Source organism: Pongo abelii, chromosome 8 (genome assembly GCF_028885655.2).
Source record: "Pongo abelii isolate AG06213 chromosome 8, NHGRI_mPonAbe1-v2.0_pri, whole genome shotgun sequence".
Taxonomy (NCBI): domain Eukaryota; kingdom Metazoa; phylum Chordata; class Mammalia; order Primates; family Hominidae; genus Pongo; species Pongo abelii.
The window spans coordinates 117,829,420-117,845,121 of record NC_071993.2 but is presented as its reverse complement, the minus strand read 5'-3'; the positions used below and the strand labels follow the sequence as shown (position 1 = coordinate 117,845,121).

Sequence of the window (15,702 nt, the reverse complement as noted above, 5' to 3'; positions counted from 1 at the left end):
GTGGGGAAACTCTTGGGGCTTTCTGAGATTCTTTTTCCATCAGGGGCTCTTTGGCTGACACATAGTGTCACCTTAAATGAGCAATGTTATACAAACCGATGAGAGCAGGGTGGTAAAACAGTAGAAGAAATGAGGTTCCCAGAGCAGAGTCTCAGGAGTGTGAGTAGAAGTGCAGGAAGCAGCTCCAGCTCTCAGCCTTGGGGGAGAGAGGGTTGGCAGGCTGGTGGTATCCACATGAAGCCCAGGCTTTCCTTGAGCCCCTGCCTACTCTTGCTCTCTGCCCATCATCCATCACCAGCAACTTGGACACCTCCAAGCACATATACTTTTAAAAATATCCACTGGTTCACCAGGTCCTTGGGATCCAGTTCAAGTCCTTGGTGAGGCACACAGTGTCTTCCATGAGTCTCACCCTCTTCCCTCATCTCATCTCCTGTTCTTCCCCCTGCTATGCCAGTTAGGAAAAATCGTGGCAGACTTTGTAATGGGCAAAAAAAGACTACTGGGTGTTCTTTCACTGGAATGCTGGGCATTTGTCTAGCACATCCTTTCAGGGCATCTGATTCTATAGAAGTCTGAACCTTTCATTATCTTGAACTGAGCTATTTTACAACTGTATGAGTTGCAGAAATCAGATCCTAATACAAATGATTCTTATTCCTAGAGATGCACATGAATTGTCTCTGCTGGAGATGCAACCGATTCCCTGCCCCCTGTGGAAGGGGCCACTTTTACACCTATTAGCAAATTCATTTTAGCATTCCTGATTGCCTGTATATGTTGCCTACTCTTTGGATTCTCTTTTGAGTTGGTTTTTTGCATCTCATGATGCCCTCATTAATTAATGAGTTGAATAAAACCTTTGACATGTATTCATTATATATGTGCATCAGAGTCATGATTTTACTCTTTAAAAACATTATCCCTAATATGCCCTAAAGATGCAGCCATGCAGAGTATCTCCAGGTTCTTCAAAACAGTCTTTCTTTTTCACTTTTGCCCTTGCTTCTGCTTATATCAAGAACCTCGGTGGGGCATGGTGGCTCACGCCTGTAATCCCAGCACTTTGGGAGGCCGAGGCAGGAGGATCACGAGGTCAGCGCTTCGAGACCAGACTGACCAACATGGTGAAACCCCGTCTCTACTAATAATATAAAAATTAGCCGGGCGTGGTGGTGCACACCTGTAATCCCAAATACTAAGGAGGCTGAGGCAGGAGAATTGCTTGAATCCGGGAGGCAGAGGTTGCAGTGAGCTGAGATCACACCACTGCACTCCAGCCTGGGCAACAGAGTGAGACTCCGTCTCAAAAAAAAAAAAAAAAAAAAAAAAACAAACCCAAACTGCTTTTTTCTACTTCTAATACTCAGCTCAAATATCACCCTCTCTGAGCAGCTCTTCTCCTGTTCCTGTGCAGAGTTAATAATTGCCCACAGAGCAGCTCAACCACTGTAAATGCTGGCATGAGTCCCATTGTATACAAATTATTTTTATATTAATAGGTCTGTTTCCACCAGTGGACTTCAGTCTCTGCTATAACATGGACTATGTCCTATTCACCTTTGGCTCACCTATACCTAGCACACCACCTGGCAAAGTGGCACTCCATCTATACATGTTGGAATGAATGCTGAAGTAGCATCCAAAAGGGTGACTCTTCAGTGTTCATGGAGTAGAGATTTGGGCTCCTTATTTGCACTTAGTATTGTCACCAACTCCCAGGTCAGAATGGGAGGCTCCTTATGCATATTGCCAAACCTCACTTATCCTACCCCTACTTAAATATAGAAGGCTCTGGCAAGAAGGAAGTGTAAGCAAAGTTAGAATATAAACCTGGTAACCACAACCCTCCTTGTGATGCCCCTGTGTGAACTGAAGTACTGCTGCAAGCCCTCAGACCTTTCAGATGCCATGAAGGTGCCAGCCACTGTCATGCATTTTTTTTTTTTTTTTTTTTTTTGGAAATAGAGTTTCACTCTTGTCATCCAGGCTGGAGTGCAATGACATGATCTCGGCTCACTGCAGCCTCCACCTCCCGGGTTAAAGTGATTCTCCTGCCTCAGCCTCCTGAGTAGCTGGGACTACAGGGGTGCACCACCTTGCCTGGCTAATTTTTGTATTTTTAGTAAAGACAGGGTTTCACCATATTGGCCAGGCTGGTCTCGAACTCCTGACCTCAGGTGATCTGCCTGCCTCGGCCTCCCAAAGTGCTGGGATTACAGGCATGAGCCACTGTGCCCAGCCACCGTGCATTTTTGTTAGGGTGGAGGTAAAACACTGTGGATAGCTCTGGGCACCCAGTTTAATTTAGCGGGTGGTGACGGCTTCTCCTTCACCACCTCTCATCAGACTTCCAAGACTGGTAAATGCTTTTGGCAGGAGGGAGGACAGAATGAACCAAAGATCTAATCTCCCTTGGGAGGCTCTTTGGGTGCAAACACCTCAGGCCACTCCCTACTGGACGAACAGGACTACAGGCCTTTCCATCATGTCCCACCCTAACTTCTAGTAAAGGCAACAGGTGCCATGGAATTTGGGGCCAGATCTCCTGGGTATAATTCTGGGTCTGCCATTTCCTGACCGTGTGTTCTTGGACAAATAACGTAAGTTCTCTGTGCCTCAGTTTCCTCATCTGCAGTAACAATAGTACCAAGCTCAAAGGTTGGTACTCAAAACCTGTGAGGATTAAATGAGTTCATGGAGATAAAGTGTCTTGCACAGTGCCTAGCGCATAGTAAATAGCCAGTAAATGTTCATTCATTCAATAAACATTCATCCTCATTATATTATTATGATTATTCTCCTTCAGGGCCTGCCTCGCCTTACCTGGGGAAGAAATTGATCATTACCTCATTCTCTGCCATTGTGTTTTCTTTTCTATCATCAGCTCCTTCTTGGTCTCTATCAGGTCTCTTGGTTTTATTTTTCTCATTCTGCTTGGCCTTGGCACCCTCAGGGGCCCTAGTGACCTTTGGCCCCAGCCCATCTTCCTTGCCTGAGTCATCGGGATGGGGGTGTCTGCTTTCCCGCAGCCTGGCCTCATCTTTCCTCCTGGACCTCCCGGGGGCATCCTGCTGCTGCTTCAGATACTTGTCCGACTTGGCTTTGGGCTCTTTCCGGTAGTAGCCGTCTTCGCGGCTTTTGTAGCTGGACACAGAGTGGGGTGGGTTGGGAGACCCAGATCTCGGGTACTTCTCCCGGTGGGGCCTCCCTCCTTCTGGTCGCTCGTCCAACTCAGCCTTGTCCAGTTGCCGGGGGTGGTGTTTGCGATCATGTGCCCAGGGGTCCATCCTGTCCCTCTTGTCATCCCCGTTCTCCCTCCAGGGAGCCGGGTCTCGCTCTTCCTCCCTCCTAGCATAGGGAGAGTGCTCCCAGGAGTCCCGGCCATTGCCCCAGTCAGCCCGGGAGGGGCCCGGAGGGCTGTGGGAAGAGCTGCAGGAGGTGAAGCTGGGAGTGTGGGACCTCGGGGAGAGTGACCGGCTCACCGGACTACGAGACCGCGGCCTTTCTGGGCCATATCTGTGGGGAACCAAGGAGCAGGATTTAGAATCTTCACGCCTCCCATCCCACCTCACCCACACACAGATACACACAGTCTCTGTCTTAGATATACTGTGCATGTAACTGTGTACACGCTTAACTCCCAACTCTACAGAACCACACAGAGTGGTTCAGGAGAAAGCCTTTTCCTCCCTTCTGGCTTCCGTGCAGAGGACTTCTCCTAAGCACAGCACTGGCCACTCTCTGTCCCTTTACTCATTCTGCTCCTGGGAACTAGGAAGAAGAACTGGGTTGATTTGGCTCGGTTCCAGCTTGCCTTCTCTTGGAAGGGAGCTATGCCCAGGGAGCGGACCTCTGACTCTCCTCCTGGGCGTGTGCGGGGTGGGCACTGGGGGGGCAAGATTGCCCTAGTCCAGCCTAGTGGGCAAGGCTGCCTAACCCTGGGTGCCGTTAGCCAGCCTCTTAGCTACAAGACTTGAAGCCACTCCTACATTTGGGCTATATCAGAATGAAGCCAACCTCTTAGCCTCCAGTTTTCTCATTTATTTCTCAGCTCAATTTATGCATGGAAAACGGATGCTAACTATTGGGGAGGGCAGGCTCAGAGGTTAAAAAAAGAATTAGGAAGGCATTTTAGGGTTGGAAGATACTCTAGAATCCTGATCTACACAGTTTGAGATGAAGAAACTGAAACCCAGCCAAGGACCCCAATCTGTGTAAGGTTCAGAGCAAGACTTCCTAAACCCCCTCCACTCTGCTGCAGAATTACAGGCTTTACACGTCTTTAAAAAACCCAAATAACCACAATTTAAAAAAACAAACAAACAGACAAACTAATAAACAAATTAAGATTCCCAGCCTGAACAGTTACATACAAAGATATACACACACATATACACATACACTCTGAAGGCTGTTTGGTTATTAAGCAGGTCAACTGAGTCATATATCCGATATTCTAAAAGGATGGGCATTTTTTCATTAAGTTCCCGAATACAGGAAAACCGCACAGCCCTCACTGACCAGGGGGCACCGAGGTGCATCTCGCTAGGACCAGGCTGCCTTGACCATCATGGGGAAAACAGCCCGGGCTTGTGCCCTCTACAGGGAAGTGACAGCGCTGCCTGTGGCCACCCCAGCAAGAATCCCAGGAGGTGCCAGCCAGATGCCTGCTCCTGCGGTTTTCTACCTTGGTTCTCCGCAGGAACTGTCTTTGTAGGGGAGTGACAGTGGTCAACTTGTAGCCCCAGCTTGGCCTGATCACAAATTTCGATTGGAAGGAATGGGTTGGAAAACTGAATATATTCAATGTTCAGAGAAAGTGACTGTTCAAATAACTGATTTTGTTTAACCATCTACATTTTACATCCTACATCTACATTCAACTCATGAAAAACCAAGAGCTGGTTCTAAACAGAAGCCACACATACACACGCGCACACACGCACACACACACACAGGCATTACTTTTAGGCTGTTTTAGTAGGGTGTAGACTTGCCCCAAAGGGCCAAATATTAACAGACCTTTTCCTATATTATTTTCCAACAAAGTGGGAGGAGCTGAAGGGAAGCTCAGCATTTTGCATTTTTCTGAGGTTAACCAGAGCAGCATGTCTGAACTGGACTGGTGTTTTTCATGGGGAACATGGAAAGGTGGGACCCAGAAGAGCAGACGGATGGGGTAGGGGCAAAAGCAGGCCACAGCGTGCCTCAAATGCCCCTAAGAATGAGAAACAGGAGTGTGTTCCCACTGCCCAGAACCTGCCTGGAGACTTAGGGCTTGGGGCCTCACCTGTCTGCTTCCCGGAACATGTCCCTCTCCCTCTGGGAATGGATGTCCTGGATGATGGCAGCCACGGCCTTCCCGGGTTTCTAGCAAAGTCAGAGAGATCACCATCAGATCAGAGATGGCCTTGCAAACACCAGAGGGAAGCAACTCTGACCTGGGTCGTTCGTTGCCTGGTCCACCAAAAGGAAAAAAATGCCTTGTGTGGGGAAGACAAAAGGTGTAATCCAATGGATGAGAGTGAGTATAATGCTGAACTGGGTAGGGCTGAGTGGCCCGGAGAACACTGAGTGGTCCATTGAGCTGGGGAAGGAAGGAGCCTGGTGTTCACATCCATGTACTGGAGACAAGCAGCATTTGTTAATAACCACCTCTGCCCGAATAAAAAAAACTAAAATGTGAAAGAAAGAAAAGGAGAGAGGGATGGAGAGAGGGAAGGAAGGAAGGCAGGCATGCATTGTAAACTTGGAGAGACTTGAAGATCACTGGCTGCAGCCTCCACCTTTTATATCTATGGAAACTTAGAGCCAGAGAGGTCGAGGCAGGGTCTCTGCTCTGCACAGCTCCAGGGTCACCAGCCACCTTGTGTTCCATGCAGTTGGTGACTCTTGGAGTTGTGTTGGGTTAAGGAACACTTCAAGGTCACACAGATAGTGAAAAGAATCAGGACGCGACACCAGGTATTTTAACTCCAACTTCCTTTCCATGCTTTCCATGCCCTGTGCCCCCTTCAACACCTCATGCACAGACATCAGCTGATGCTCAAAGTAAATCTGTGAGGAGGGTGGCATAAGCTGGGAGTCAGGCTTCACAACTGAGAATAGTAGGCAGCCAGGGCTCCATCCTTCCCAGGGGTCATTAGACGGTGGCTATGCCAGGATAGGACCAACCCCAGCCCCCCATTCCCAACCAAAGCCCTTTCCTAAACCCAGAATGGACACACGATAACCAAAATAAATAAATAATAAATGATTTTTAAAAAGAAATTCATAAGCACAAAAAGCAAGTCAGGAGCATCTTCCTAAAGACTATGCAGAATTCATTCCTTAAATAAAAATGTATCAAGCAGAGTGAATTTTATGGAATGTGAGTTATATCTCAAAAAGTAAAGCTGATTTTTTTAAAGACCAAGACTAAAAACCCTCAGTCTATGAAACTTTTGATAATGAGTTTTATTAAATTTAATCAACTTTTTTTCCTTGATTTTTTTCCTATGTAATTTACAAAGAATCATGCAATTTTCTTTTTTTTTTTTTTTTTTAAGAAACGGGGTCTTGCTCTGTTTCTCAGGCTGGAATGCAATGGCACAATCATAGCTCACTGAAAGCCTCAACCTCCCAGGCACAAGTGATTTTCCCACTTCAGCCTCCAAAGTAGATGGGACTACAGGGGCTCACCACCACATCAGGCTAATTTTTTTAGGTTTTATAAAAGACAAAATCTCGCTATGTTGCCAGGGCTGGTCTTGAACTCCCGGGCTCAAGCAATCCTCCTGCCTTGGCCTCTCAAAGTGCAGGGATTACAGGCATGAACCACCACGCCCAGCTAAATCATGCAATAAGAGCCATTCAAATGTTAAAAAGCATCATGTATCTCATTTGACAGATAGGAAACTCAGGTCCAGAGATGTGATCTAGCTGGACTAGCATGGTATGAATGCTCTGAGTGGCGTGGCTGATTATCTGTTATTGTTGAGATAGAGGGTTGGGCTGGGAAAAACACAGAGTAAAGGTGAGAATGAAGGAGGAGGTGCCTGCAGTTTCAGGGAGAGAGGTCAGGGCTAGGACACACAAAAGAGATATAAAATGTTCAAGTGAGGGAGGGACCTCACCTCTTGTCATATGGAGATGCAAAAATGAAAGAAAGTCAAAGAGAAGGCAGTGACTCCTTCATCTGTGCTCGTGAATAAGTCAGAGTTTTAGAAATCAGCCAATCCCCCATTTAAGAAAAGGCCCAGAAACTTAGCACTGGGCAGGATGTCCACCAGAAAAGGCACCACAACTTTGGCAAATGGTCCCTTATGTCAAACTGGAGCTGTAGAGATCAACCCTCTGTAAAGCACATGAAAGTGCCACGTACAAATAACCAGATCACCGAAGACTTGCACTGGCCTCCTCAGCCGCTTAAACTGGACCTTGTTCAGACCAAGGCCAAACAAGGAGAGAAACCAAGGCTGCTGGTGTCGGCCAAGAAGAAAGCTGCTGCCCAGGATGTCTCCTCCCACCCCACCGTGTGGCTAGAGACCACTGGTCCTTCAGCCAGGGTCAGTTGTCACTTGGGGTAGAAGAAGGCGGCTCACCTGGAGCTGACTGCACTTGATGTGGATCCCACCAAGCAGGTCTTCTTCCTGCCTGCCCACCTTGGGCCACACAATGGACTCCGGCTACTGTATCATCAAGGGAAAGCCAGCTGGGATGGCTGGTCCCTGAAAGGACCTGTCACAGCACTGCCTTCACACAGGCACCAAGGGAGCAGCAGAGCTTGGGAAAGTTGGTGGGAGCCATCAGGACCAAGACCATGTCATGAGATCTGCCATCGCCGGGGAAGCCACACCCTGGGTCCCTCACAAATCTGTGGCTTGCATTGCCAAGCTAGAATAGACAAAGGCTAAAGAATGTGCCCCCAAACTGGGATAAATGTATATGGCAATTCTTCAGAACATAAAATAAAATTCCCCATGGGAGTTGGATGCGGAGCTTTCTGTTGTAAAAAGAGTCCCCAAGGTTCCAGTTTTCTTCTGCCCTTCTGGAACTTCATATCCTCCTGGTTATTCCTTCCAGCCCAGATCCAGGAAAGACCGACATGGAAGGAGGATGGTCTTGGCAGGGAGCGGCTGAGGTTTTGCAGATTACCCACGGCAGAGTGACTATGAGGGTGGGGCTCAGGTGCATGGGGGCAGGAGCAGGTAAGGCCAATGTCAGGGCCAGAGGCATTCCACGAGCTCTTGGTCCCTTCTGCACCTTGGTTATCACAGATGGCACCCCAAGGCCCTTCCCCTCAGGGGTGCCCCCGATGAGGGGCAGAGCAGGCTGATCAGACACTGCAGATGAAAACATCCTCTAGTAGCCCGTGCAGTTTCCCAGGATTCAAAGAGGTGCAGTTAGAGTGAGATTAGAAGAGCCTCTCCTTGGCTTAAACATTCCTCTGCCCCTTATTTTCTTAACCACAGAACCTCCCCCTGGGGTCACTTTCAGCCCATACCTCCTGGAGTTGCTTCTATCCAGATCCCAGGTCCCCAGTAAGGGGGCCCCTGGGCTGATGATCTTTACACAGCCAGCACCAGCAGAGAGCCTGGCATGGAGCGGGTGCTCCCTAACACCCATCCCAAGATGCATGGCTGGAGAGATGGAAGGATGTGGCTGCAGAGAATGAATATGAATCTGCAAATACTACGTGCTGGGACTAGTGGTCACAGGTATTGTGATCCCTCCTAAGGATCAGAGCATCAGTTCTGCTATTTTAGGTGGCAATTGCAAATTGTTTGGTGCTCTCTGGACCAGCCGCCAGCCGCCATCTGAAAAGGGGACAGAAGTAGCCAAAGATTTTCAAATAAGAGAATTGACTTCTGAAAGCCCTAAGAAAATTCTCTCAACCTTCCTCTTTGGACAGCTTCTGTATCCTGTGGGTTAAGGCATAAAGAAGGCAGGTGAAACAAAGCTGTAATCACCCCAGAAAAATTGAAATGGGAGAGAAAAGAGTAGGTCTATGATAAAATTTTGGTTACATTTTTATTAAAGTTCAAACACACACAAAAGTAGAGAGAATGGTTTACTGAACCCCAAAGAATCCATTACCCATTTTCAGTCAACGATGGTGACTAATCTTGTTGCATCTTGATATGGTTTGGTTCTGTGTCCCCACCCAAATCTCATGTTCAATTGTAATCCCAGATGTTGAAGGTGGGGCCTGGTGGGAGGTGATTGGATCATGTGGGTGGTTTTTAATGGTTTAGCACCATCCCCCTAGTACTACTCTCGTGATAGAGTTCTCACGAGATCTGGCTGTTTAAAAGCGTGTAGCACCTCCCTGCTCCCACTCTAACTCCTGCTCTGGCCATGAAAGACATGCCTGCTTCCCCTTTGCCTTCTGCCACGACTGTAAGTTTTCTGAGGCCTCCACAGCCATGTTTCCTATACAGCCTGTGGAACCATGAGCCAGTTAAAGCTATTTTCTTTATAAATAAATTACCCAGTTTCAGGTAGTTCTTTTTTTTTTTTTTTTTTTTTTTTTTTTTGAGACGGAGTCTCGCACTGTGTCCCAGGCTGGAATGCAGTGGTGCGACCTTGGCTCACTGCAACCTCTGCCTTCCGGGTTCAAGTGATTCTCCTGCCTCAGCTTTCTGAGTATCTGGGATTACAGGTGCCCACCACCACACCTGGCTAATTTTTGTATTTTTAGTTCAGGTTTCACCATGTTGGTCAGGCTGGTCTTGAACCCCTGACCTCAAGTGATCCGCCCACCTCAGCCTCCCAAACTGCCGGGATTACAGGCGTGAGCCACCGCGGCCTGGCCTCAGGCAGTTCTTTATAGCAGTGTGAGAATGGACTAATACACATCTGTACTCACCACCCTCCTTCCCCACCCCCTATATTATTTTGAAGCAAATGTCAGACATTGTTATCTTACATCCATTCTGTGATGACGACGATCCCGCTCAACAGCCCCACAAGGGACCATCTACAGTGCTCAGAGTTAACACATCTTGCTGCTTTTAAGACAAGGGTGAGATTCCAAGCCCCATGCAGTCCTAGAAAAGTGCTGGCATATTAAGAGGGAGGCACCACCACTAGGAATCTCAACCCAGGAAGAGCAGCCCCAGCCCTGCCCGCACCTGGCTAGGTCACCCTGGGTCAAGGCTTATTGCCTATGGGAAACTCACTTTCTCCACCTGTGAAGGTGGGTTAATGAGGCCCATCTGGCATCCACCAAAAGCCTCAGGGCATGGCAGGCTACACCCGTAAAAGTCACAGAGTGCTTGGCCAACATGAAGGGAGCTGCTGGAAAGTTTCATGCTCTCTGACAACTCCACACCTGTTTTACACACTTCAAGAGTCCTGGGAAGACACTGAAACCTTCTAGATGAGCCCAGAACTCATCTGAGCCAGATCCTGTCAAGGCAGCCCTGACTGTTTCAACATTACCAGGCTTTCTAGGCTCGACATCATCACTCACCCGACTCCTGCCTGGAAGCTCTGTCTCTCTTTAGCTAATTCTCCCCTTCTTCAAGGCCTTGTTTCGGAATCTCTTCCCTTTTTCACACCCCTCAGTCATACTGCCTTTTGCCATGGAACTTCTGGTAGCTCCTGTACTTATGCACTCATGTTTAAATCTTGTGTAATTTTGCACAACAATAATTTGTCTCCCAGTTGGAGAGTGAACTCTTCCCCAAGTGAGAACCATGTTTTGTGTTGCTTTGTAACTATCAGTACATAGAGAAGACTCTCAATCATCTTCCCAACTGAGAGCACCATGGACCATTCACAAGACTGCTTCCCAGGGCCAGAAGCCCTCTCTGTAGCGAGGAGGCTGGCAAGACCAGTGGCTCTGAAACCAGGCCCTCTGCCCTCAAAAGCACCTGGGGGTCTCATTCCCACCCCAAGCCTATTGAAGAGAATCTCTGGGCAAGAGGACTCCCCCCACAAAAAATCCCCTGATGACTCTCTGATGAAGTGACTGGGAGACAGTGGTTTAAATTATTCCAAGTTCATTTCTGCATTGAAGAGCTTATGGTTCCATACTTATTGACGAAGTTTCTATAGAACAACCCAGAATATATTCCAATCATCTTGTCCAGGTCTGCAGGAAGAAGGCTACTCACTTTTTATTGATCCTTCAGATTTTCTCTTTCTTATTCATTTTGCATATTTATTAAACATCTATCATGTGAAAGGTTCTGCCTCAAATAAGCTGAGGAACTCCCTTGCCACAGGAAGTATATGGGGAGATAAGATATGTACATGAAGAAATATTCAAGAGAGGAAATGAAAAATACCTTAAAATCTCTCCTTTCTCTCCCTATACTTGACCTGGTGAGCAAAAGATAAAGTTAGAGGAGAAAGAGCAATCAGAATTTCTCCCCACCTCTGCAAACCCTGGTGGGACCTCATATGCAGCCCCTTTGTCCCAGAGACACACATGGATACAGTGTTTGCCCTGTACCTTCCCAGTAGCCACTCTCTCTCCTCCTGATAGCAGCTGTTCCTCCCTCGTCTTGCTCTAGAGCTCTAGGTGTGTCTCTGCCCTAGCTCTGAGGATGTAGCAGAAGACACAGGTCCAGCCAATCACAGCATGGCCTAGCCCTGGCCAGAGATCAATTCAGGGATGTGCACATGTGCTAAGCTAGTCCAGTCAGAGCGACTCTCTCAAAAGTCTCAGGACTTTTGTGGGAGCTTCTAGGAAAAAACTCTGGCTTTCCCTTGTTGAAGGAAATGGAAGGGGGAGAAAGAGCTGCTGAGGTCACTGTAGCCATCATGCCACCTAGAGGAGAGAGCCTGGGCTGCTACGGCCCATCCCAGGGAGCCCCCAGTAAACAAAGCCAAAAGAGCGGAAGGCAGCGTGGAGAGAAACCAAGTCCTAAAGAGGGTCTCTGGGTCCTGAATCCAGCCGTACCTGCAGCCAGAGCTACTCCTAGACGTTTCATTTACATGAAACCATAAATTCTTTTTTTTTTTTTTTTTTTAACTTAAGCCAACAGGCTTAATGGAGATGAATTTCTGTTACTTGCAGAGAGAGTCGCAGCTGATTCATATCAACATAGGGACCATAAAGTATGCATTACTATGTAGTTGAAACATACATTAAGTTGTTTTCACATCTGTTATTCCATGCGACCTTCACAATGACCTTAAGAGGGAATATGGCCGCTTGGGGAGCAGAAAAGCCCTGCTAAAGATCAGAAAACAATGTGTTCTGGGCCCTTTCTATTCAAAGTGTTCTCTGAGGACCACCAGCAGCAGCATCTCCTGGGACCTTGTTAGAAATATGCAATAACAGCACTACCCTAGATATGCTGAATCAAAGTGCGTTTTAACATCTTCACCAAGTGATTTGTATGCACATTAAAGCTTGAGAAGCTCTGTTAGAATACTATCTCTGTAGCTTCTTGGCTGGGTGACTATAAGCAAATCACCTGATTTCTCAGGTGTTTTTCACGTAGACAACGGAGATCATAATAACACACTATAACAATGCAGCTTTAGTGCAAAACCAAAACAGTACTAAGTTTTAATCATAGCTCTTCCAGTAGCTAAATACCATCCTGGGCAAGTTGCTGAACTTCTATTAGCTTCAGATTCCTCATCTGTAAAACTGAGATAATAATACCTGTCTAACAGGACTGATGTCAGGATTAAATAATGTATGTAAACTGCTTGGTAGATTACTTGCCCCAGAGTACCGGGACTCAATTAAAAGCATATATTATTGTTATTGTTGTACTCTTATAATGACTGCTATTATCCACCCTACACACTTCACAGGGCACGGTGATTATGAGACTCAAAAGATAATATATGAAAAAAAAATGCTTAAAGTACAGTCCTTTCCTGATCTCAAAGTACAGTCAAAGTACAGTAACTCAAAGTACAGTCCTTTCCTGATCTGTAAACTGAGGTTCACAGAGGTTAAGCAACTTTTCTAAGCTCACTAAAGCAGGAAGTGGTAGAGCCCAGGCTGACATCACCATCTTCCAATCTAGGATAGGTCACATGGTTGTCAGTGGTTCTTTGTTTATTTGCTTTTTCTCCCACCAGACTGAGCTCCTCGCCAGCTTGCTACTTCGACCTCCATGGTACCTGGCCCAGTTCCACCCACGGTGAGCACTCAGTGCACATTTGCTGAAAGCAAAGCTCGACCATCTGACCTCTTTAACCCATGTTTTTTGCACCACCCCAAACTATCTCCCTCAGGAAGGTATTGCTATGCTTTGATACTTTAATTTAAGAAGCTGATTACTACTGTTAATCCTAATTAGAAACTTATGACAACATCTCATTTGGAGACCAAAGCTCCACTGGGAACTTAGTGTAGAAATTCAGTTCTAGCCCCCAGGGGAGAATCCAGGAGACCAGGAACTTTGGTTGGATACAGAATGGGGTGGGATCCTTACTTGACTGAAAGAAGCAATATACTTTTATTAGGAAAAAAAAAAAAAAAAGCCAGGTTCTGCCTGAAGGAGAACTGTTAGTGAAGGAACTTCAGAGGCAATGATGCAAGCAAAGCAGATTCAGCACTCTGGAAGCTGGTTGACACAGTACCCATCTACATATGGAGATTTGTCAGAATACCAGTCCTAGCCAGAAACATCCACTGAGCCTTTGTCTTCTAACTTCAACCTTGAAGGTGGATTAAGGCCTGTGGGTCTTAGACAAAATGGACCCTAAGTCAATGTGGAATGAGCTAAAGTGAACAGGAAAATCCCTATTAAATGGAACGGTAGAAAGCACAAAATAAGAGGGTAGATTTAAACACAAATACAGCATTAATTACAAGAAATCTAAATAGACTAGGTGCTCCAGTTAAGAGAACGCCTGCAAACCAATAAGAAGACACAATGCAAAAGAAAAGCATGGGCAAATGACTTGAAAAGAAACAGCCCATGAGAGAAAATCCAGATGGAACAGCCAACAAACAGATGAAAAAGTGCTCAACCTCCATGCACAATTAGGGGAATAAAATATAAAACTGTGATAAACCAGGCGCGGTGGCTCACGCCTGTAATCCCAGCACTTTGGGAGGCTGAGGCAGGCGGATCATGAGGTCAGGATGTTGAGACCATCCTGGCCAACATAGTGAAACCCTGTCTCTATTAAAATACAAAAAAAAAAAAAAAATAGCCAGGTGTGGTGGTGTGCGCCTGTAGTCCCAGCTACTCGGGAGGTGAGGCAGGAGAACTGCTTGAACCTGGGAGGTGGAGATTGCAGTGAGCCGAGATTGCACCACTGTGCTCCAGCCTGGTGACAGAGCAAGACTCCATCTCAAAAACAAAACAAAACAAAACTGTGATAAACCATGATACTCTCCCAAGACAGGCAAAAATTTAAAAGTTGGACAAGACAATGTGTTAGCAAGAATGCGGACCATTGAAAACTCTTTTTTTTTTTTTTTTTTTGAGACGGAGTTTCACTTTTGTTGCCCAGGCTAGAGTGCAGTGGCACAATCTTGGCTCACTGCAACCTCTGCCTCCCAGGTTCAAGCGATTCTCCTGCCTCAGCCTCCTGAGTAGCTGAGATTACAGGCGCCTGCCACCACACCCGGCTAATTTTTGTATTTTTAGTAGAGACGGGGTTTCACCATATTGGCCAGGCTGGTCTGGAACCCCTGACCTTGTGATCCGCCCACCTTGGTCTCCCAAAGTGCTGGGATTACAGGCGTGAGCCACCACGCCCGGCCGAAAACTCTAATACACTACTAGTAGGAGTATAAATTTGAGACAACTAATTTTGGAAAGAGCTTGCTATCATCTAGGAAAGTTGAGGTAAGCATGCCTTATGATGCAGCTATCTCAATCCTAGTTATGTATGTACCTCTAGTTATATGCTCAAGTGCATATATACCAGGATGACATGTTTGAGAAGGTTCAGATTAGCCTCGTCCCTAAAACAACTCAAATGTCCATCAACAGTAGAATGGACAAACTGTATAGCCATACAATGGAAATGTATATAACAATGAAAATAAATAGACATGCCCAACAACATGGATGGCATCATGTTGAATGAAAGAAGCAAAATCCGTAAGAACACAGCATGATTCCATTTATATAAAGTTCAAAAACAGGCAAAACTAAACCATAATGTTTAGGGAGGCATATACAGGTGATAGAACTGTAAGGAAAAAGCACAGATATGATTATCTTTGAAGCCAGGAGAGTAGAGAGGGAGGGGTTGAACAGGAGGAGGGACTCATGGGAGATTCTGGATGCTGTCCATATTCTATTCTTGACTTTGGTGGTGGTTTTCTGGGATTTGTGAGATCTCACCCATTATTACTTTTTAAACCGTACAATATATAATCAGCCATTTTTCTGTGTGTTCTGTTATACTTCACAATAAAACAAAAAAGAAGGAAAGAAAAGAAAGAAACGTAGATCAGCTAAAACAAAAGCAAACCCTGGTCTGGAACTATTTGAATGCATCCCTGAGTTCTGACAGTGGCCAATTCAGCCAACGGCTGTTTAGAAGGACTTCTATGAGGCTTAAGATGTAAATACGAAGGAGAGAGAAGAGAACAAGAGATCAAGGGGGTGACAGAAGAAGAAAATGTTACTGAAGGTCTGTATAGGTAGAGAAGGTTGTATTCAAGGGTTTATGCCTGGAACTCCCAGCACCTTTCCCTTCTGACTTCCTCCTTTAAGAGTTCCCCTGTAAACATCTTCTTCTGGAAAACTTTCCTTGCTCCCAGGTAGTCTCAGGTGT

General features: G+C 46.4%; 1 protein-coding gene across 1 annotated transcript in view; it reads right to left on the bottom strand.

Moving 5' to 3' along the window:
• The window catches only part of RBM20 (RNA binding motif protein 20), a 199,481-nt gene that overhangs the window by 23,963 nt on the left and 159,816 nt on the right, over nucleotides 1-15,702 (bottom strand). Inside the window, exons 8-9 of the mRNA XM_002821143.6 lie at nucleotides 5,294-5,373; nucleotides 2,850-3,519 (exon numbers count right to left, since the gene is read on the bottom strand). Of these exons, the coding sequence (XP_002821189.3) occupies nucleotides 2,850-3,519; nucleotides 5,294-5,373 (750 nt within the window). The remainder of the gene's footprint in view (nucleotides 1-2,849; nucleotides 3,520-5,293; nucleotides 5,374-15,702) is intronic.